General features: G+C 38.5%; 2 protein-coding genes across 2 annotated transcripts; both read left to right on the forward strand.

Annotated features, from left to right (window-relative positions):
* The first annotated feature begins 1,491 nt into the window (after nt 1-1,491).
* Nucleotides 1,492-11,682, forward strand: il11b (interleukin 11b). The gene is made up of 5 exons (XM_039606034.1): nt 1,492-1,557; nt 8,761-8,921; nt 9,392-9,487; nt 9,597-9,764; nt 10,393-11,682. The coding sequence occupies exons 1-5, from the start codon at nt 1,551-1,553 to the stop codon at nt 10,561-10,563; spliced, it is 603 nt and encodes a 200-aa protein (XP_039461968.1). The 5' UTR covers nt 1,492-1,550; the 3' UTR covers nt 10,564-11,682.
* A 2,643-nt stretch (nt 11,683-14,325) lies between these two features.
* Nucleotides 14,326-20,573, forward strand: si:ch211-171h4.3 (serine/threonine-protein kinase SBK2). The gene is made up of 5 exons (XM_031728984.2): nt 14,326-14,547; nt 17,775-17,919; nt 18,003-18,205; nt 18,348-18,509; nt 18,717-20,573. Exons 1-5 carry the CDS (start codon nt 14,542-14,544, stop codon nt 19,338-19,340), a joined length of 1,140 nt encoding a protein of 379 aa, XP_031584844.1. The 5' UTR covers nt 14,326-14,541; the 3' UTR covers nt 19,341-20,573.
* Nucleotides 20,574-21,979: the final 1,406 nt, after the last annotated feature.

Here is a 21,979-nt window from a genome sequence, read left to right on the forward strand (position 1 = left end):
TCCTTGATCAGAGATCACCTGACTGGTCCAAATAGAGATAAAGTCCACATTGGTCTCTGTCCTGTTTATGTCATCCATCTGCTGCAAGTTCTGACCAAGGAGATCCCTTTCCTGTTTCAACCATGGGTTATAACTGTTCATTGGAAGACAATCCTGCAGAAATGCTTTAGATTAAAGACCAATATCTTCAATATAGCAGTGAATCTAAAGCACAGCTTCACATGAACACTCTGGGCTAGTTTTTGAATGCAACAAGAGCTACATACATTATTATCTTCTTGAATGTTAATATGGCAGCTTTATTTGCAAACAGTTGTTTACATCATGTTCCATTTGTGTGAGTCTAGCCAAGATTAATTCTCTTTTACCTCTGTTTTGGTCTCCACCACCTCACAAGAAAAAGCTGCTAATGATCATTATCAGAAAACTTTACATTTTGTGTCATAATCATGTTCCATAATGAAATCATATTTACAAATATTGAGTAGGTGCTTTAATCGGCTTACAAACAAAATGATAAAACTTGAACGTTTCCATCATTACACTACAGAGATGACTTACAGCAGTGGGAACTGACGCGATCCTTTGATACGCAAACTCACAACTCTGCAGAAATTCATTAGTACAGCCTCAGCTCTTAGAAAAAGAGAATCAATTTTTTTTAAACCCAGACAGGAGATTATTAAAGAAATGACAATAAAAGATCATCTTTTTCCAAACTTTTGAAATTCCAGAAAATCAAATACGAAGTAAACAGAAGAAACAGAAGTGAGGTTTCCCCCTTTATGAGTATTAATTTCTATTGTCTGGGAATTGTATTGATTTAACTCCTGGCATGAAGCCACACTCGGTCTTTATCTCCTCGTGTTTTTCACCTTCTTTACATTTATTATTAATGGTCAATGCTGCTGGGATGTGGTCACGCTGTTTGCGCTACTTATATTTCTCCTGCAAGTATCACCATATCCTCTTTTAATTAATATGTTGTTGTACAAATGAAAAGACACCTACACTCGATAAAGAAGGAAAAAGAAGGGAGGATGTCAAGGGCTAAAAATTCTATATAGTGATTTATATCAATTATATTTTGCTTTACAGCCACTTCTATTCCTATAGAGTTTACATTTACTTTCTTAAATCTCTCTCAGTGTTTTGCAAACTGAGTTTTATTTTCTAAACTTAATGTAGTTAAAATAAGAAAGTGAGGTGATGGCATAAGAGTGGAGAGAAAGGGAGAGAGGAGGAAAGGAAAATTGCTCAATCTGGTATTTTCTGCTTTTTTCAATTTATCATTTCCTCCATTTAGAATCACCTCAACAAACAAAGAAATTTGAAGCTTTTTCAGATAAAGGGGGGGTTAGAGGGGGGGGGTTGGCCAGCGTGGGTGTGATGCCTAAATGGCGACGATGGCTGATGACTCAGGTGATGTGTCATACTCTATGCTATAAAAGGGAACTTTTACATTTGTCCACACAAACACAATCACTCACACGTACTGTACACACACTGGACTCGGAGGAAGGTTTGTTTACTACGGCAGGAGCAGAAACATGAAATGTAAGTTGGTCTAAGTTACTTTTTAAAGAAAGAGGGGGAGGTGTGAGTGACTGTGAGTGTGAGAGTGAATGTTTGTGTGAAGAAGGGGGGCTTTACTGCACGTGGTCTCCTACTTTTACTTTTAGCCTAAAGGAAGGGGAGAGGGGGAGGCAATGAATGGATGGAGGAATGATTAAATCCCGGGCAGTCTGTGGCTGAAACTAAACTCAAAGTGATTTTTGAAGTGTTTAAATGTTTAATTTGAACTCTAGAAATCAGCCACTGTTCAGTTTCAGGTTGGGCTGTGATTGGCTGGTGCTGTGTGTCACTGTGCATGTCTTCGTGTTTTAGGGGTTTCCCGGGTTGTTCAAGCTGGTTAAAAAGTAGATCCTTAGATTAAAAACAGGTACCAACAGATAAATGTGATAAGTAAAGTTGTGCTTAAGTACACAAGGACTTTAAGCAAAATGGGCTTAGAGTATTAAAAGTGTTGTAGAAAGTAGCATTTGTTTGGCTAAAATAACAACCTACTCTTTAATGCTGACACATGATTTTACAGGCAGCATTTCACTGTAACTGCTCTGTAATGTAACTGCTCAAGGTGGAAAAGAAACACTGTAAGTAATAACTATATCTCTCAGATAATGAAGTAGTCGCATAAGGTTGTATAAAATGAAACTACTCAGGTAAAGTAGAGGTATTTAAAATAGTACTGCATGAATGTGTTTAGTTACTTTTTACTATTGAAATGTTCAGTGATATAACTGTGCTGTGTAGGATCAAAGTGAAGTAAAATAACTTCACATTATGGTGCTGTTTTAGTGTTTTACAGAGGCAATCATCATGTAAACACAGTGTATGAAAGTCATAAATTGTTGTTGCTTAGCGGAGAGATTTGGCAACACTACACGTGGTCTTCCTAGTTTCTGACAGCGGCAGTAATGAATGGCTGTGCAACTGGCGCACATATTTATGAATGAAAAGGAAGCTGTGGTCACTGGGCAGTGAAGGTGGGCTCTGTGGTTTTCCTTTATAGTCAGCAGAAAAAACAAAAAACGTTTTGACAGTTTTACTGACATGAAAACACCACTTTTCCTTTTGCTTTCGCACAGTCGTCTGGAGGTAATCAGTCACAGTGACAGGAGGAAAAATAACTGAATAAATCAAGTTGCTACTTTAGTTGTGCGGTCATTGCAGGTTTTATAACATTAAAAGCTGGAGTAGTTTTAAAGAACTGAGCCTCTGTTGACTGTATTCTCTTTATCTGTGCTTTGGAAATGATATTTTCCTTGATGCTCATCCAATCAGTTTGGTATTGCATGACACTCTAAGTCAAAAACTACTGGATCATCAACTAACTATGAAAACATGATGACTAGTAACAAAAACAGGAGCCATGAGGCACCCAGTCTGTTTATCCAAAAGTTGTGAAAGCTACGAGTCAGGTCATCAGACAGTGATGTCATCACTGCACATCACCAGCATTTACTGTAATGTAACTTGCAGACTCACTGTAAGGGGCCTGAACCCTGAATCTGCTGTGGAGTGAGTCAGCTCATATATCAGCTTGCCCAAGTGGACAAAAATGGTACTGCAACTCATCCACTCCAATTTTTTTAAAACCTCATTATAAACAGAACATTTCCACATAAAATGAATCATTATTACTGCAGTGGTTTTATCCATTATTGTTCAAAGTTTCTTGGGAGATTTCAAGCTTGGCTATGATTATTTTTTTTATAATGTTGTAGTGATTATGAGTCATTTTAAGGAAAAGGTTTCCCCTTGTTATGCTACATAAATGGATTAGCTGTATGGGGCAGAGCAAAGATGAATTCCAGTGAAGTCTGTATATAACTACATACTGGAGTGATGTCACTCTGTCTCCAGTGAACCTAAGAAAACATCTGAAAACAGGATGCTGCAAGAATTGAAACTGCACAAAGTCAAGCTCTGCAATTTGAAAAAGATTGTTAAATGTATATGTAATAATTGGCTAATTTAATATTATTAAGAATGATTAATTCAATCAATGTTTAATTGATCACTATCACTAATATTTAAGAATCTTTTTCTCCATATACCTGATTGTTATAGCATGAAAATCAGCAATATTTTGACATTTATATGCTTTTGTTCATGTCAGGTTTGGATAGATTTAACAATTTAGTGCTGCAAAAACCTCACAAGTTATGTATATGGTACACAATAAACCAATCAACCACAATGACATGGCACATCCTTTAGGCCAGCAGAGTGGCATTTTCAGCACACTTCCTGTTGCATTTCTCTGTAACAGTAATTTGAAACTGGGCTTGCGTAAATTTCTATAGAACTAGTGCATTTCCCAGGATGCTAGAGCGTGATCCTACCAGCAGGACTCATGCCCTCCTTCTCTTGTTTTTGTTTCTGTTCTTTGGCTTTTCTTGAGTCAAACAACTTCTTTCTTGTAGTTTCAACTCTGTACTTGTAGCTCTGTAAACTTGTACCTCTATAAAGAAGTTTTAGAGAAAATGCTGGCAAACAGACGCTGAAGTTCAAAACTTACACCTCACTGTGTAAGTACAACTTTCACACACTTGTAACTCTACTCCAGGTCTCCACCTCCACTCCCTAAAGGGAAGTATGTGGCTTGTAAACAGTAAACACTTTTTGAGTGTTATAGTGTAAAGCTTAGAGGAGTAAAACAGCACAGTCAGGTTATAATTTTATAGGGTTTGTCACCTTAGTGTGCCACCTTCTAGACTACGTAATCATTTGATTCACTGTTAATATCAAATTATATATTTATCTGAAGTATCCAAAGTGTTTTTTATTTTAGTTTCAGTAGAAAAACGTATAAACACGTTCTTACTGCTGTCCCGCTGCTCCTGAAACAACCTGTTTGAAAGCCAAACCTCACACTTCAGGTATTTCAAAGTTACCATTTTCTTGTTTATTTGATGGTTTTGGAGAAAGATGACAGAGCTCCTCCCGCCACTCGGGCTTTACACTTTATTCACTGGATGGTCTTCAGAGTAAAAGAAGAGCAAATAAGAGGAAATAAGGCGCTCACTGTGTCAGAGAGAAAACACAGGAAACTCCAGTGTTTGTTTGTCTGACTCAGCAAGAAAGAGCACACGAACCCAATCGGAAACGGTGGAAGCGTGTGATTATGTGAGAGCTTGCATGTGTGTGTTGATGTGTCGTGCGTGGTTAAACGAGTGCTGACGAAATGACCTGTTAAACACATTAAAGGTGGCCCATTCACTCTGCTTCTTAAGCAACTTTGTTCTGAGGTGTTATGCTGTCACAGCTGTTTACTCTGCCAAATACATGACTGTACGCAGCACTGCTGGAGGATGTTTTTCTTAGTGTGACAGGAGGGTTTTGCTGATGGCTTTTTCAGTAATTTTCCAATAACTAAATGAAGCATTTTAAGCCCTTTGCTAACTGAAAATTACTTTAACATGAAGCCTGCTGCTGCATGTGTAAAAGCCACAGTTGCACTCATTCAGTGCTTTTGTACTTTTGTTATTAACTATTTAGTGTTTGAATCTTGCTCAACACTGGATCCAAAAACTACTTTGTTCTCACAATCAAGCCACAAGGTTTTGTGCTATGGGGGAAAATTGAGGATAAGTGAAGAGCAGACAGAAATATTTTTTGTCCGGTGGTCGATGTCTGACTCATATCAAAATATTAAATTGTTCTCTGATGCAGTATTTTAGCTCTGTAATAAGATCCAGACATGAATGCTGATGGGGGAAAAATATTGTTTTCCAGCTCTTCCTGTGTCCCTGTGCATTTAATACTAAGCACTCGTAACAGGAACAAACAGATGAAGAGTGAAAGAGCAAAACTCTTTATAGTGAGAACAGTGAGAACAGTAGAACAGCTCTACTGTTTGTTAATTAATAGTCACATTGTGAATGTAAAAGTACATCTCACCAGATGCGTTGATTTAACAGCCATCTTTTGTTTTGGCATTATGACACTGGTGCCCTCAGTGACTCAGCTTCCATCCATCCATTAGTAAACACTTATTTGGATCATGGGAGGTCTGCGTATTATCTAAGCTTTCTTTGGCTAAAACACTGAGTACACCCTGAACAAGTTGACAGTCCAACAAAGGGCCATATGGATGCCATCTTGGTAAATCTTTTCTTTTACTGGTCAGTAAGACATAAAAGTCTACTACAAGTTTATTATTAAATTTTTAGTCGTTTAGCGAATGAAGACTGCTTCGTTACACAGGCTAAACGAACAAGACAATCAAAACTCCATTAAACTACTTTGAGTTGTAGCTCAGGAGGCAGATCATCTATTAATCAGAAGATTGTTAGTGGTTTGATCCCTAGCTGCTCCAGTCTGCATGTGAAAGTGTCCTTGGGCAAGATGCTGAAGTTGCTCTCCAATGCATTTATTGGAGCGTGAATGTTAAATAGAGAGCACTCAGGCCTAGAAGAAGGTCCCAAATTATTCCTGGGATTAGTAACTAAAAAGTAGAGGATAAAATTGTAATCACATTACTGTAACATTTATAAAGTCACAGCTCAGCACTATTTGTCAAAATTCCGGGAATACGTCTGTCTGGCTGCTGACCTTCTGCTTTCCTGCTGTTTCCTGATCATCTCATGCCAAAGTCATGACATGAATACTGACTCCCGAAGAATGACTGCTCACCAAAGGTCACCGGCAAAGTAGATCAAGGTTGAAACTTAACTTTCAGTGACTGCAGCTAGAAAAAAAATTGGTAAAACTGCCAAAAAAAAACCTTTAGAAAATATAAATATAGAAGCAAAATGGAACAAATAAAACCTAAGATATAGGGAGGTAAATAAGAAGAAAAAATAAATAAATCTTTACCTTTACTGAACTACGTATAAGAGTTTAAATATTAAAGTGGTTTTTATTTTAAATGGATAAAACATCACGAAAACTTCACTTTGTTTTCTTAGGTAAACAATTTCCCCCTTTTTACCTCATTGTTGACCTCAAATCTTAGCCTATAAAGTACACTGCCCTGAGTGCCTGAGTGGCAGTAAAAGTGTTTAAAGTGCTCCGACACTCATAACAAAGTGGATGTTTTCCCTCTAAAAAGCGCAGCCTAGGGCATCTGCCCGGTGATGTCACCGCCAAGAGATTAATCTGAGTCAGACCTCTGCGCCAGCTCCCTTCTCCTTTTCCAACAAGAGGCCCAGAGCAGGCTGGGAAAAAAACCCCACAGCATACCTCTCATTCCTTATCCCTGATCTAACACTAACGGACAGTTCATTTCTTTGTTGCCCTGCATAATGGGATTTCTGAAGTTACACCGACCTGCAGACATGAACTAATCTTGATTTTGGTGTTACTCCTTTCAGTTATGATAAAAGGAAGTTTAAGAAATAGAGACAAAACAAACTACAGAAGACTCATTGGAATTATTCATTCTCAAACAGATAAGATCTGGGTGGTTCTTCTTTCCAGGGATTAACTAAGCACAGTAGGAGGTATTCAGTCATGGAGGTCCAGTCCATCAGACCTACTTTTTTTTTTAAATTGTTCATACGTAAACATTAAAAAGGGATGGCCATAAAATATAAACACTGTGCTGCTTCTAGTGACATATCTAAAGTGCCCCTCAGCTTTAAAGTTAAGTTTGGTGTTCTTGATTAATTGCCTGTTGTTTTACAGCCCTCAACCTTCGCTTCATTAACCTAAATGGGGCAGCAGGAGGTAGCTGTGACTCATGAAAAACTCGGGGGGAAAGGTGTTTGAATAGAGTTTACGTAGTTAAGCATTTAGCAGCCAAAGAGCCAGATAATTCCCCCAGAAACCGGTGGAGACCAAAACCAGAGCTACAACAAGGCATTGATGGAAAGTAGTAGCAGAAAGTCAAACGCATAGTTTCTGTTTCCAAAGTGGTCAGTGTACCAACTATCCTGAAGCCATGCAGCCTAAAATAAGAGACTGTGGTACTGGATACAAAGCTCTATTATTCGCTGTGAGTGAAGTGGAATGATGGTTTTTTAACCATCCTTTAGACAAAGCAGCTAGTCTTCTTGTTTATTGTATTGGGTTTATGTCCGTATGGGCTAATCAGTGGTTGCTGCTATAACTTTGTTGAGGCTCACTACATTTGCATTCTCTACATTTAACTTGAAAGCATAATATCAGCAAGTAGAACAAAACTATAAGCTTAAATTTCCTTTTAAGGTACTCATCCATTCATTTTTGACTGCTTCAAAAAGAATTGCTGGGAAAACACAGCGACCATTTGAAGCCATTTGAAGCTGCAGTTTGTGCTGATGTTGTTCCCTGGTGACACTTCTGAGATGTGATTTACCTGAAACAGCATATGAAATTTAAAAAAAGGAAAAGACTTTATACAGGTCAAATAAAAACAGTGTTATGTAATATGTCAGCTAACCTGTTAACATGCTGCTTGTGTTTCTGGGAAACACCGGCTATCACTTTGCAGAAAATTTTCTCCTTCCTCCTCTCACACACCCACACTCCTTCAGTACTAAATGCTAACAGTGAACTTCTTTCCGACCTGTTTTAGTGTCTAAACCACCATCCATGCTTGTTTTATCTCGTATCTGATCTCCTGCTCTTATCTGATTTCTTTGAATTTACTGTTTATGTCTGGATCTGATATCTGAGGGTGTGAGGTTTGATTTTTTTGTTGTTGTTTGTTTGTTAGATCTGATCTGCAACAAACGCTTTGGTGTTAATGCTAGCATGTACCTACAGTTGCATCAGATTGATGGTGTAATAGCTCCTAACTGCCGTGACAAATACAGCTGCCTCAGGATTAATCTTGTGGGTCATGTGGTCCAGATTTAGGCTGGAAATGAAAACAAGTTTCCATGTAGCTCTGTGGTTTTTCTATCTGATTCAGAAGCAGCACGTCTGGGTCGCAGAGAGGGGAAGAGGTTGAGTTGTGATACTTTCTGCTGCAACATGAATGCAGCCTAGTGGCCACCTGTTATGAGACTGTGCGTGTGTGTGTGTGCGTGTGTGTGTGTGTGTGTGCGTGTGTGTGTGTGCGTGTGTGTGTGTGCGTGTGTGCAGCTGGGAGCAGCATCAGCTGAATGTTACTCAGCTCGATCCTTTGCTTTGAATTAATGCGGAGCTGGTGTTTTTATGTGGCTGATTGTGTTTTGATGAGGCAAAAGGCCTCAGAAGACCACAGAACCTAATAAAATACACAAGATTGTAACTCATTGTTTGGATCCTTTTGTCTTGTCTTTGCAGTTTTCCATGACTCCACCTCTTTTCTTCTCTACCTGGTAATACTGGCTGAGCTGTTTGTCCATTCATCGTCCCGTCCCACCCCTTGTCCGTACAGCGTGTTTGAACCAATGATTCATCAGTTGGACAAGATCATCACCTCCTCCAAAAAACTCCATGGTTTGGTAAGGTTTAACTTTACACTTCCTGTGCCAGATCCATGTTGGCTTTTCTGTCTTAGAACCATTTTTTTTTGTTTCAAAACTTGTTGTTATTAGGTCAAAATAAATCAAATCTTTCGTCACTGACCCAAAACTGGACTCCAACTAAGAAATAGAAAAATTTGAGGCGTAATTAAAAATAAACACGATATACTTGAGCACAAACTTTGTGGGAGTGTTACTGCAAAAGGCTTCTAAAATGTCTTGGTAAATGAGAGAATTGGTTGTGCACTTTTTAATAAAACAAGTGACAAATTAGTCATTTAAATGAAATCTAGAACATAGTAACTGTAAACTGAAAGCTTGAAAAATGTCTTATCTGATTCAAGCAAACATTCTAGTTTATGTTTTGAGCAATTAAAAATCTTATATATTAAGTATTATAAGGAAATGTGGTTATGTTTTAAACCTCCCTTTTTGCTATATTTTAACAGCCAGAAGCCGAGCTTGTGACCTTCATGGACATAGAACACAAACTGGACAGTCTTCCTGTAATAAAACACACTGCTGCCCATCTCAGCTCGTTGAAGGTAATCATCCAGCTTCTCCTATCAGTGATTTAAATGGTGGAAACAGACTCTAAATGCTATTAAAGTTTAAAAGATCTTCACTAAATCTGTCACCTTAACATCCCTGCAGGTTAACGAGTCTCTCTCTCAGCTCTACGTGTACGTCGAGTCCTTCAGGCTGCACACCAAGTGGTTGAAAACTACACAAGAAAATGTCAGTGTGCCCTTTCAGGCAGCTGAGGGCGCCAGCACCCACCTCGAGCAATTGTCCTATCTCACCAAAAAATTTCTAGAAAAGGTGAGAGCAACAGTATGCCTTGATTTTTACTGAGTTTGCTTGTTTTTAGAAAGAAAATCCACTGAAAATGACACACAAGCGATTTCTTACTTCTTAATTTAATATTAACTAAACTAACAAATTTCCCACCTGTGGGACTAATAAAGGCCATCTTATCTTATCTTATCTGAAAACTGATACTGTTGATATTAGAGCACAAAGTAAATTAAAGAATAAGGCTACAAAACGTAAAAGAAAGCGTTTGACATAAAAATGTAAAACTTTAACTTTGACTCACATTCATCTTTTGATTTTTTGTTTTTTTTTGTGTTGTTTTTGACCACGTAGTCATACATAAATTAATCACCGTCTGGGTTAAAAAAATAAAGGAATGAAGACTAAATTCATCAGTGACTAAATAATCTTACTCTTTTTATCCTGTCTCTCAAAGAAAGCAATGACCAAAATCTAGATTAACAAAAGGAAACAAACAAATTAAGAACCGACCTGTCATTTAATCATTCAACTCCACAGCTAAATGTATTCATTCCCATTAAAACTCATCCACAGAGTGAAGAGAAAACAATCAGTTTTTGTGCTTTCTCAGATTCAACCAATGACTTTTATCTCTTTTTCTTTCCATCTTCAGATCGGTGAACAAGTTCCTCAGACGGCGTCTCCCTCCCTCCCGGTCGTCTCCACAGCCTTCGAGTCTCTCAGGTTCTCTGTAGAGATCTCAGACCGACTACAAGTCTTCTGTCACTGGTCAAAAAGAATCTTACGGCAACTCCAGAGACGATCCCCCTGTTCAAAACATTAAGCTCAAACCTCCAAGACAAAACTAGTGTGTGATGTCTTCCTACATAACCACTGTCACATTTTATGCTTTTCCCTTCAGCATTTGAGCTGGACTAAAAAATATTGAATATTTGATATCATATCATGTCGTGGTGTGATATGCTATTTAATTTTTCATTACTCTCTGAAATTTTTCATATTTGATTGAGGTCTATGATACATAACTGAGTTAAACGTCTCAACAGTGATAGGGTAATAGATGCTGATGTCTCCCTTGAGATGAACGGTCTGACTTCTTGTCTGTATTTTATTTGTTTAAAATTCAGTTACTTCACTTTAGTTTATTTTTTAACAAATGCCTTTAAAACTGCAACTCCCAGCTGGACTAAACTTTGTGTTTTGTGCTAATAAGCCACTTTTAGCATGCTAACATGCTAATCTGAGACAGTGAATATTATAAACCTGATAGCACCAAAATCTACTGTCATTGTTATCGTGAGCATGTTAGTGAGCTAACAATGGTCTTAAATAGCCACTGTAGTTAAAGTACAGCCTTATGAAGCTACTAGCATGTGGTGAGTAGAGAGCAGACCTATAGAAAAAGTTCAAAAAATGCAAGATAAAGATTTCAGCATTTAAAATTAGAGAAATCTTACTGGATTATTGGGATTTTCTTTATGCTGCCTGTCATTAAGACCTATTTTGAGAAAAGGAAACAGAATGTACTGTACGTTAATGAAATTTGCTATTTATAAGAAAATATGTGTATGTCACAGTTTACGTGTGGCCTCTGAAAATGTATTGTATTGATGCACTGTGCTAAGGTACTGTCACCCGTGACCTTCACTCCCTCTCAGACTGTTTACACTCACAGTGCCTGCTTTTTGTTGGTTTATTCCGCGAGCTAAAAACTTTGGAGAACAGTTCGTGTTTTTTATTGTTATTTTCGGTACATATTTAGGTTACTATTTATAAGCTTTTATATTATGTATTTGTATGTTAGCTGCAGATGCAGGCATCCCCAGCTAAACATTTTTTTTAAAGTATTTTGTAATATTTAATAATAATATCTATTATCATTCTATAAACCATCATATTGCTATTTATATATTTTGTATGTCTTGTTTTACAGTCATTAATAAAACTGCCTTAGAAACTAATGTAAGTGCTCAGTGTGATACTTTTTGGGTTTAGGGAAACAAGAATAAGTGTGTGTGTGTGTGTGTGTGTGTGTGTGTGTGTGTGTGTGTGTGTGTGTGTGTGTGTGTGTGTGTGTGTGTGTGTGTTTGTTTGTTAAATATAAACATTAAAGAGATTTTTGATTATTTACTTTAACATTTGCTCCTCACTTGTTAGAAAAACCTCAGCATTGGTGGTTTTTATAGTTTTGATCATCACAATCTCCTGTGTTGAGTTCAGTATATTTTTGAGAGCATGATGCAGGAAACAGAAGTACAAACATAATGGGAGAGTTTATTACTGATTGTCCAAAAGAAGTACACAGAATCCAAAATTGTTGAGTCCATGAAGGCGTGATGAACAAACCACCAGGGAACCCAAAGATCCAAAAAGGAACGTGAAACCAGAAACGTAGAGATGACATTTTTATATTTTAGCTGCTTTGACACAATAATTTCCCAACTTTTGAGTTAGGTAAAGCATATCTCATCTCTTTTAAACTGAGACCATAAACTCATCAGGAAATCTTCACTGAGTTGTAAGTCAAAAGTAATTTTCTCATTGACTTCCACACCCTTGAAGTTGATTTGACGTCATAGGAGTCGCCCCCTGCTGGCTATTAGAAAAATACAAAAATGCATTGACTTCCCTTTTTAGATCCAGAAGTTTTACGTCCGTCTTTTATATACAGTTTACATATCTGCTGAATCTCAAAACTGAACATGGTTTTATACAACTTTTCCCCCTAAAAGCTGAATAAATACACCTAGCTTAGTGAGTAGAAAACACTAAAATGCCACACATGTCAGTGGAATGCTAAAATTTTTAAATAGCTGAGGTTAAAAGTGTCCACACAAGTCCGGGTGACACATGAGGGGAATGTACCGACTGCCACTGTTCAGCTGCGACCTGTAACCCTGAACTGGAGTGACACCGTGTTGCTTGCATAATGAGGATTGCATATGAGCGTGTTGACATGTAGGCACAGATAGATGATCTCACCCACAGACAGACTTTCACTGTAACTAATATGAGGCCTCCAGAGGAACACTGCAGTTGTCCAGTATGTGTGGACTGTGGTGGCTGGTAGCAGCTGAGAGCAGGATCAGTGAAATCACAAGGGGTCTGGGTGTTACAGGAGAATCCTTTCACTGGATATAGAGCTAGAGAGAGTCAAAGAAAGACGTGACTGTATGTGTATGATGTGTGCTAATGTGTTGACTTGGTGACCAACGGGGCAACAAGGGACCAGCAGAGGAGGGAATAACCAAAACAACAATATGCTGATTTAAAAAAGTTTTAGTTTTATTGGTACCATTAAAAAATATGACACCAACGTTCAGTTTGGTTTAGTTCCTCATAGATTACTATGAGCTGATAAAATGCTCTTCATCTTGGTGCCAGAGGACACTTCACTGGTGTTTACAAGTCAATGTTCAGAGCAGCTGGTGAATATTTAAGATGAAAGAGAAAAAAGAAAAAGAGGGAAGGAACAAGAAAGACATGCTGATCATACTACAGATTAGAAACAGGCTGAATAAAGATTCTTCAGCTTTTTTTGAATGACATTTGTTGATTTAAAATCCCAAAGCCCCACGATCTAAGCAATATAAAATATTTGGGTCATTACAGGAATGTAGTCTCATATGTTTCATGTCCTCTGCTTCACCACATCTGCACAAGAAGAGTAGACCACAGTTACGTGTGGGAGCTGAAAACAACTCAATACATTACTGTAAGCGCAATAAATGCTTCCCAATGAGTGCTGAACCTAACACGACTGCATGAGGAAAAGAATCCAACTGTCGACTACATTTTCCTTTGAGAGCAACAGATTTTTGTGGGGGTTTGTACTTTCTCCTTCCATGCTCTTCCAAGCTAGCGCTCCTTTTTGAAAGTATGCAGGTCTACCATTGCTAGGTGGCACTGAGGTGTGGTGTAGAAAGCACTGAAAAATGCACCAATCCAGCTTTGGTATTGAAAATAAATATCAGATCTCAGATATTTGCGTTCCAATCTCAGCAGTAATAGATTGTATCAGACTGAGTGCCATATTAAGTGAGACTTTTTCTTTGAATTGATCACCTATCAATTTTCTTAACCATTTATCCAGCTTAAGTCATGAGGTGGGGACTATACCCTGGATAGATCCAGACTAATTCCATTGGCTTTGCTGCAGTTGTCTATTGTCAAACCACCAACATTTATTCTTTAGCAGATAACAAAAGCCATTTAAGATGTGCCATACTTTTTACAAATTTCTGTTTCTTAACTTTATTTTTATGACCATGTACCCTAAAGATTATTTCATAGAGAGTCATGTTTTTAGCAATTAAACATGTTTTAAGTCAAATGAGTCTCAAATGTAAAATGTGTGAAATGTTCAACAGAGATAACTGGTCCAAAACCAGCCAGTTCTCACGTGTTGCCAAAACACAGGTCAACTGACTCAAAACCCAAATAATGACAGGTTGGAGGTAACATACGGTCTTCTACACACACAAACATGCATGACACCCTTCAGGATCCGCCTTTCACTGCAATAAGAGAGGACACGAGGAGGAGGGGAGGTGAGGACAGATCACTTTGGGATAAAGGTTGTAGCAGCAGCAGCAGCCATGAAAGCCTCTCGCAATCCAGTCGAAGGGTTTTCCTGACTGAGTGCAGACTACAACCAAACTCTGCCTGCTGCAAAGTGACAATTCTGCATTTTGGTGGAAAGAAGGCTCAGCGTGGAGGCTCTCCCAGCTGGTGCACCTGCTAAATGAAGAGGAGAACGTAGCTTTGGATCACTGACTTTGAACTGAACAACTGCAGCAACATGACGGTAAGTCAGAGCCGGAGAAGTATCCTGTGTAACAAGGACAAATGAGATATTTTAATTATTGATTTGTCCTAACCTGGACCAATCAAACCCAAATTACCTCTGGAAAACCTAATTAAAAAAATACATTGGCTCATCCAACCATTTAAAAATAATTTAAATAGAGTAACTGGATACAATGCTCACTGCACTCACAGGTAAAACTGTATGTGCATTAATATGACGAGCCCATCAAACTTGGCCCAATTAGCGTTGAGAATTTTAAAGAAAATATATTTCATTACTAAGAATTTGGAACCATTAGAAATTTAATAAGACCATGTAAACTGTAAAAAGTGATGCTATGGTAATGGCCACATCATAGTACGGCTCATTTCAGCATCAGCTATTTACAGTGATTGTTTTACTCATGTTTTCTATTATTTGTAAATGTTGATCAGCATGCGAATCATAAACCCAAATAGCTTAATCCCTAAATTACTGCAAAATGTGATTTTGAGCAGAGGTATGAGTACAACGACCACACCCATCATTCGCAGCAATGCCTTTTATGCCAGTAATGGTCAAAAACTGGCCGGTTCTTAACAGTTACACCCTCTGGTGGTCAGTACAATGTACATATTACGTGCATTTGGACAAACAGTACTTTATAATTGAAGTAAATATTTTTTATTACCACACAAATGCTACAAATCTTGGTACCCTAAGTAGCTTATAGGCTTAGTTTCTTCAAGATTGAAGCAGTAATATATGAGTTTGGGAACAAACATAGAGATATACATACACTACACTCTTTAAAGTATGATTATTTCGGACTTTATGCATCCTTTGTTATTAATCTTAATGCTGTAAAGCTTGAACCCTAAAATGATTGCCAAAGCTGTTATAGTGTGGTGGTTTGCACATTTCATGTGTCAGTCTCTGGTTCTGCTAAGGTGAAGAAACACACAGACACATTAAAAGGCACAGAAAGAACATCTTATCTTCATAAGTGCTTTGTGGTCCCCAGAGATCCATTTTCATGTAGAGGACATCACCAGGTCATTCATCTCTGAGACACACACATCAGTTACTACTGGTCCAGCTTTGTGTTTGTCTCATCTCACGTGGGCCCTGAGCTCGGCATCCCACTGAGAGCTGCTGGAGTTGTTCTCATCAGGCTGAAACTGATCCTGACTTCATCTTACAGCCTTCTGACCTCCAAGGCCATCAGCTATGCTGCTCCTTAGACATCGTCTTAACTGCCTCTTTGCATTTAGTCTCACTAATGGCAAACTTTGGATTTTTCCCCGTTATCTGAGCAGGAATCTTCTACATGATCACTGCTCTTCAGTTAAACCATGTGCCTTCATATTTAGAGATAAAAGAAGCATATTAAAATCTATACTGTGTGTTTTAATACTTATTAGAGCCACAATAACAAAGATGTTATATTTTTAAAAAGTCACAAACAATTTACTGATCCTGGTTGCACCAGAGGTTTTTTCCTTCCCACTGTCGCCACGTGCTTGCTCACAGGGTGTCTTGTCTGATTATTGGGGGTTTTCTCTGTATTTTTGTCTTTACCTTACAATATAAAGCACCTTGAGGTGACTGTTGTTGTAATTTGGAACTATATAAAAATCATTGAATTGAATTGTTTACCTGACAAATTACATATAAACTGCTGCAAAGGATCAAATGGTCCTGCCATTTATCTCTGACAGTTTAGTAATCTGGGCATTACACAGACACTCAGAGGGTTAGAGTTCAGTTTCCACCCAAACCATCCAGTGGAGGCGGATTAGAGAGTTGGCATGTAAAGCATAAAATGACACCCACTGATGTTGCAACAGTTTATTTCTTTTTTTATTTTTGATAGCTATCAAAAAGCATGGGAGGTTTAATTTTAGGAAGGCACTTGGAATTTTGCCAAAGTTATAATCTTCAGTTCTTTAAAATGGAAACTTACTGCAAACTTAATTTGGTGCAAATGATTAAAAATAAGGTACATTTCTTCCCAGCTAACTGCTAATGTAATGTAACTCTTTCTTGGGGCCCTTTTATGAAATTAAAGACAAATAAGGGTAAAATTACCAAATTTTATGGGCAGAAAAATTTAGGTACCTGATGAGCAAATCTGTCCAAAATGATCTGATTCATTCTCTTAGTGTGAACAAAGCCTCAGTGAGGGTTCATGGCCTCTGTGTGCAGCACACTGACGGCTCTGAGCTGTTCACTGATGAGCTGTAATGAGCGGCTCCCTGTGTCTGGATGCGTACAGTGACAGTTAATCCAAACTAACCCAGGCCCGAGGGTGCCAGCTGTAGTGGAAACATCACCAGACAAAACAAAACACTGCTGTGTGTGACTGTGCGTGGGGATTTAACAAGGCTATTAACAGACATGTTTATACCCATGAACGAGTATTGCCAGCATCACCATGACGACGATCATCCCTGCAATGGTGGTGTTACATTCCAAAGAGCTACGAGGGATTCAGTTCAGAAAAGAAATATTTTAGGAAGTCAGTAGTATGATATCAATAAATAGTGTGGAGTCTTGTCACCATCATCTGCTTACATGACATATAAGAAACCTGCTTATTCAGCCTGCTTTTACACAGGGACATTACTTACCTAGAAATCCTATTATGCAGGTTTCTCACATTCCCACCCGTTAAGCTTTGTATCAACAAAGCCAAAGACATGGCACTCATGAATAGAGACCTATGAGAGGAAACAATCCCTGCTCCCTAAGGACACACAACCTGTTAAACAGGAACCATATTAGCCAGTCATGTTGTCACATCGACACCTCTACAAAGTGGAGCTTCGTAGTCAGAATATAGGAGGAGTATAAACACAAAAAAACATTTTTAGTTTCATTTTAGTGAAGCTTTTTTTTTTATTGGATTTGACCAGTCAGTCTATACTGGTTAAATGTTTTGTTATCTCACCATCCCTATTCAATTAGATGTGGGCTTTAAATTAACCACCAACACTCAATTACAAGACTAATGTTTAAAAATTCTTAGACAGTAGAAATGGTCAGATCATTCTTGGAATGAATAGAAGTTTTAAAAGAAAGCTGTCATCCTGTCATGACTGATTACATGCTGGTCTAAGAAAGCTGCTTGGGACAGGCACAGGTCGTATAGAATTTATGCTCCAAACCCCCCCTCAAACCATTATGGTTATAAACTGGAACAGCAGTGGTGTAATTCCAGTACTCTGTGTTTATTTGTCCAGGCTGCCGCAAAACTTTTGGATGAGATGTGTCATCTGACGGCTCAGTCTCTGAACTCAATGGACACATCGGAGCACTTCAAGGTCGTGAAGCTGCTGGGTGAAGGCTCGTATGGAAAAGTTATGCTGGCTGTACACAGAAAGAGAGGTGAGGAACTAAACAAACACATTATGGCTTCGAGACCCCCTAAAAACACACCTACATCAATACAGTATCTTTGGATCTTTCAGGTACTCCGATGGCTCTGAAGTTCTTCCCTCGTGACTCTACTTCTCTGTTCTCTTTCCTGAGGGAGTATAACCTCTCCCTGTCGTTCTGTACTCACCCATCCCTGACCAGAGCTCTGGGAATAGCCTATTCCACACCATCACACTACATCTTCGCTCAGCAAGCCAGCCTCTTCGGTGATCTGTACGAAGTCATCATACCTGAGGTATAAAGATTTTAATGAAGGAGTTATGATTCCTGAACAATTTAGCTCACACTGTATTTATGTTTGGAAGATAATTTGTCCCATTAGACTTTGAAATAATTATTTTATATTTCTATCTTCTTCTTCTCCGCTTGTTCTGTAGCTTGGTATGGAGGAGGACTGCTGTCAGCGGGTGGTGTCTCAACTGTGTGGTGCACTTTCCCACCTGCACTCTCTTGGTTTTGTCCACAGAGATCTCAAACCAGAAAACGTCTTCCTTTGTGACTCTGCCTGCCGCTGGGTCAAACTGGGAGACTTTGGCATGGTCAGTATAAAGGACAAAACTAATATATACAACAATAGCATCTAGCTGGCAGGTCTATTAACAAGATATGACACAGAAGAAAACCAAGTAAAAGCAGCTGCCTATGGCTCAGATGTGTTCTGCACAAGACTTATGGCATATTTCATCTAATTTATCCATATTTGCATCCATTATCAGTCTAAATGTGGCAAATCAATATTTACCCAGGTAAAGTCCAGGGGAACCAGGATCCCAGAAGTCTGGTACAATTCTCCTTACTGCACCCCCGAGGCTGAGATTGCTCGAAGAAATAATGACAGCAGCAATATAACTGATGGAAATGATGGCATCAAGGATGGTGAAGAGAAGAAGAAAAAGAGAGTTTGGGTTTCCGTGGAGCCAAGTACAGACAGCTGGGCGCTGGGCATCCTGACATACGCCATGCTTACCGGCAGCCACCCCTGGGCTGAAACAGCCAGTGACTGCCACTCATACCTAAAATATCAAGAGTGGTTTGAAAGAAGTAAAAGCCCCAACGATGAACTGGACGTGTGGGCTGAGCCACAAACAGAGAGCCCGCAGGATCTGGATGATGCTGGACTGGAAAAGAAGAACCACATTCCCAAAGCTCCCCAGTTTGCATGTTTCACCCATTTGGCCTGTTCCTTTTTCCAGTCACTCCTCAACCCACGGCCACAGCTTCGTGGGAAACCTGATGAGGCTTTGAGTTACCTGGGAGGAGAATGGATGATGGAGAAAGAGAGGGTGAGGCTGGAGAAGGAGCGTAAGAAGAGTAGAGGGAAAGGAGGGATCAGAAACATGAAAGAGATGGAGGGGAGAGGAGAGCGTTAAGTTAACAAAGTCTACCAAAAGTAAGCTGAAAGACACAAATGTCTTTCTATGCTCTTTTCTGTCTTCACTTTAACCTGACAAAAGCCTCACACTCCTGGAGATCTCTTCCTGTTAAAAGGAGTTCTTGCTCCCTACTCTCGCCAAGTGCTGACTTACAGGGGATCACTGGGGTTCTCCCTCCGACACTGTGGAGTCTTCACTGTAATTACAAAGCACCTTGAGACAACTTTTGTTGTGAATGCCCACTATAAAAAATGAACTGAATAGAAATTAAATTTGAAAGTTGAGCACATATGATTTATATTATTCACAAGTTAATTTTGTAACTGTACATTACTGCTTTATAGATGCTATTGCTTTCTGTTTTTCTGTTGCATAGATTAACACAAAAAAATTCTGCACTATGGCCAATACTGAGGTAAGCTGCTATTACATTTAACTGTGAGCCATCAGGTTATGTAAGGGAAAGGAAGCAGGTGGTCGATGTGTAAGAAGAAAAAAAAATCACCTCCCACATGTTTAAGCTCTAAACATTAAGAAAACAACTTTGGAAAAATTCCCCTTGTTAAAACAAAACTCCACGGTTTATGGGGAATTTGCTTTCTGGGAAACTGTCGGTTAGTGAGGAAGTCTAACAGCTGCTTGATTCACGTCAAATAGATGAAAAATATTTACTTTAACCAACATTTAAAATGACCAGTGTAGAAACAGCTGTAGGTATGAAGATTATTTGCATTAACTAGTGTGTAACTAGTGTGTGTAGTGTGTAATGATCACATGCGATACGTTCTGCAGGGCACTGCATCTGTATTTGACTCTAGATTTCAGAGAGTAAAATACATCATAGCAGGCTATGAACTGTAAATAGACTGCAGCAGAGCCAAGTCATAAACACCTCTGAGGTCCACTTTAGACCACAGAGGGGGTTTTGACTGTTTGGTTTTGGCTTTAAAAAAACGTTTTGTGAAAGTAATAATATATATTAACACTTTAATAGCACTTTTATACCATAAGATGCTTACAAATTTTAGCTAATGTAACTCATTATTATTGTTATTAGCTATCACTAAGCTCTTGGCAGCTCGTGTGTAGCATTTTATGCACAACCAAAAGACTAATTTTGTTTTATTTTGTATTTTAAAACATTATAAAATATAAAAATTATTATACATAATAATGATAACAGTGCAATACCTTACTGAGACTGTGTAAATACTTCTGTATTTGTGAATGTAGCTGTATAATGATATATTGCTTATAAAGTATACTTTTAATGTAATAAAATTATTTTTATATATGACCATTTTATTTGAATGTATGTTGTTTTACAATTATACGCATTTTTGAGGATTTTAAACATGCTGACCTAACATGTATGCACTGATTGGATCATATCTCAGTAATGTTCTAGTAAGATTATATACCACACATGCACACGCTCACAGACACACACGGTAAGGATCAGCTGGAAAGCTTCCCAACGTGTTTTCAAAAATAGGGCCCTGGTTGTAAATTTGTCGTTACAACCTTTCGGCACTGAGTATGTGCCGCGGCCCACAGTTCTGACCCCTCAGCACCACAGTGCAGCCGGATCGCACGCGGTCATACTTTCTCCTGCAATTACAATCAGCTGGACTTTTAACACAGAGGTCAGTTTCACCACAGACACAGTGAACTTCACCAAACATGGACTGACAACTGAGACAGAAAAGTAATGACCGAAACACATACAACTCTTACTCAAACACATACATAGGACACAAAGGAGACCCAGTGAAAATAAAACATGTGACAAAAATATATAGCTGGTCATTTGTGAGTACCAAAGGTCTATGAACCTCAAGAATTGGCAGTTGGTTTTAAGTCCTTCAGGTGTTTTCAGTCCATGAAAGGTGTGAATGGATGCTCCTATTTTATCTGAAGAGCAGTGGGATCCATCAGAGTCTGACTCCATTTCTGAGGACCACAGAAAGAGAGTTATTGTTGTTCATCACACTAAACTCCACAGTCTGACAGATTATTTACAAACACAAGAAAACACTTTTAACCATCAAATGAGCGATTAAACAACAAATATCCCTCAGAGAGTAAGGCATGTATTAGGAAATCATAAAAGTCAAAAAGGTAGTAAAGGGGGCAACTTTAGGGAAAGGGAAAAAAAATCCTCTTATGTCTGCTAATGTTCATGTTAATGAGGAACAATGTGCAGCTGGTCTAAATCTGTAGTTTGCTAAATATAACCTGGACCTGCCAAACATCTGTTTGAACGTTTCAGATGAGACTAAAACAGAACTTTTGGCATTGAATGTAAAATGTTTGGAGATGAGAAAACATTGCATTCCTGCATAATAGTGTCTTTGTTTGGGTCTGTTTAGCTACACTGGGGTCAGGACGACTCACCATCTTTGATGGAGCAATGCATTTTTGAATAATACTTCAAATGAAAATGTCAGGATATCTTTCTGTGAACCAAACCATGAGAGACAGCAAGAAAATTAGCTTAGAAAAGCTTAGAAAATTAGCACACAGCTTCTGCCACCGAAGAATGTATGGTGATATTTTTGAATGACCAGGTTTAAGTGTTGACCTTAATCCACCAAAAATGTTGTGGAAGGATTTGATGGGAGCAGCTTATGTGA

Source organism: Oreochromis aureus, linkage group 22 (assembly GCF_013358895.1).
Source record: "Oreochromis aureus strain Israel breed Guangdong linkage group 22, ZZ_aureus, whole genome shotgun sequence".
Taxonomy (NCBI): Eukaryota; Metazoa; Chordata; class Actinopteri; order Cichliformes; family Cichlidae; genus Oreochromis; species Oreochromis aureus.

Excerpts from the sequence above, each read along its gene's own strand:
- il11b (XM_039606034.1), top strand. Across the intron at positions 9,488-9,596 it reads CCCATCTCAGCTCGTTGAAG|GTTAACGAGTCTCTCTCTCA; the intron begins GTAATCATCCAG and ends ACATCCCTGCAG. Across the intron at positions 9,765-10,392 it reads CCAAAAAATTTCTAGAAAAG|ATCGGTGAACAAGTTCCTCA; the intron begins GTGAGAGCAACA and ends TTCCATCTTCAG.
- si:ch211-171h4.3 (XM_031728984.2), top strand. Across the intron at positions 17,920-18,002 it reads GGCTGTACACAGAAAGAGAG|GTACTCCGATGGCTCTGAAG; the intron begins GTGAGGAACTAA and ends TGGATCTTTCAG. Across the intron at positions 18,510-18,716 it reads AACTGGGAGACTTTGGCATG|GTAAAGTCCAGGGGAACCAG; the intron begins GTCAGTATAAAG and ends ATATTTACCCAG.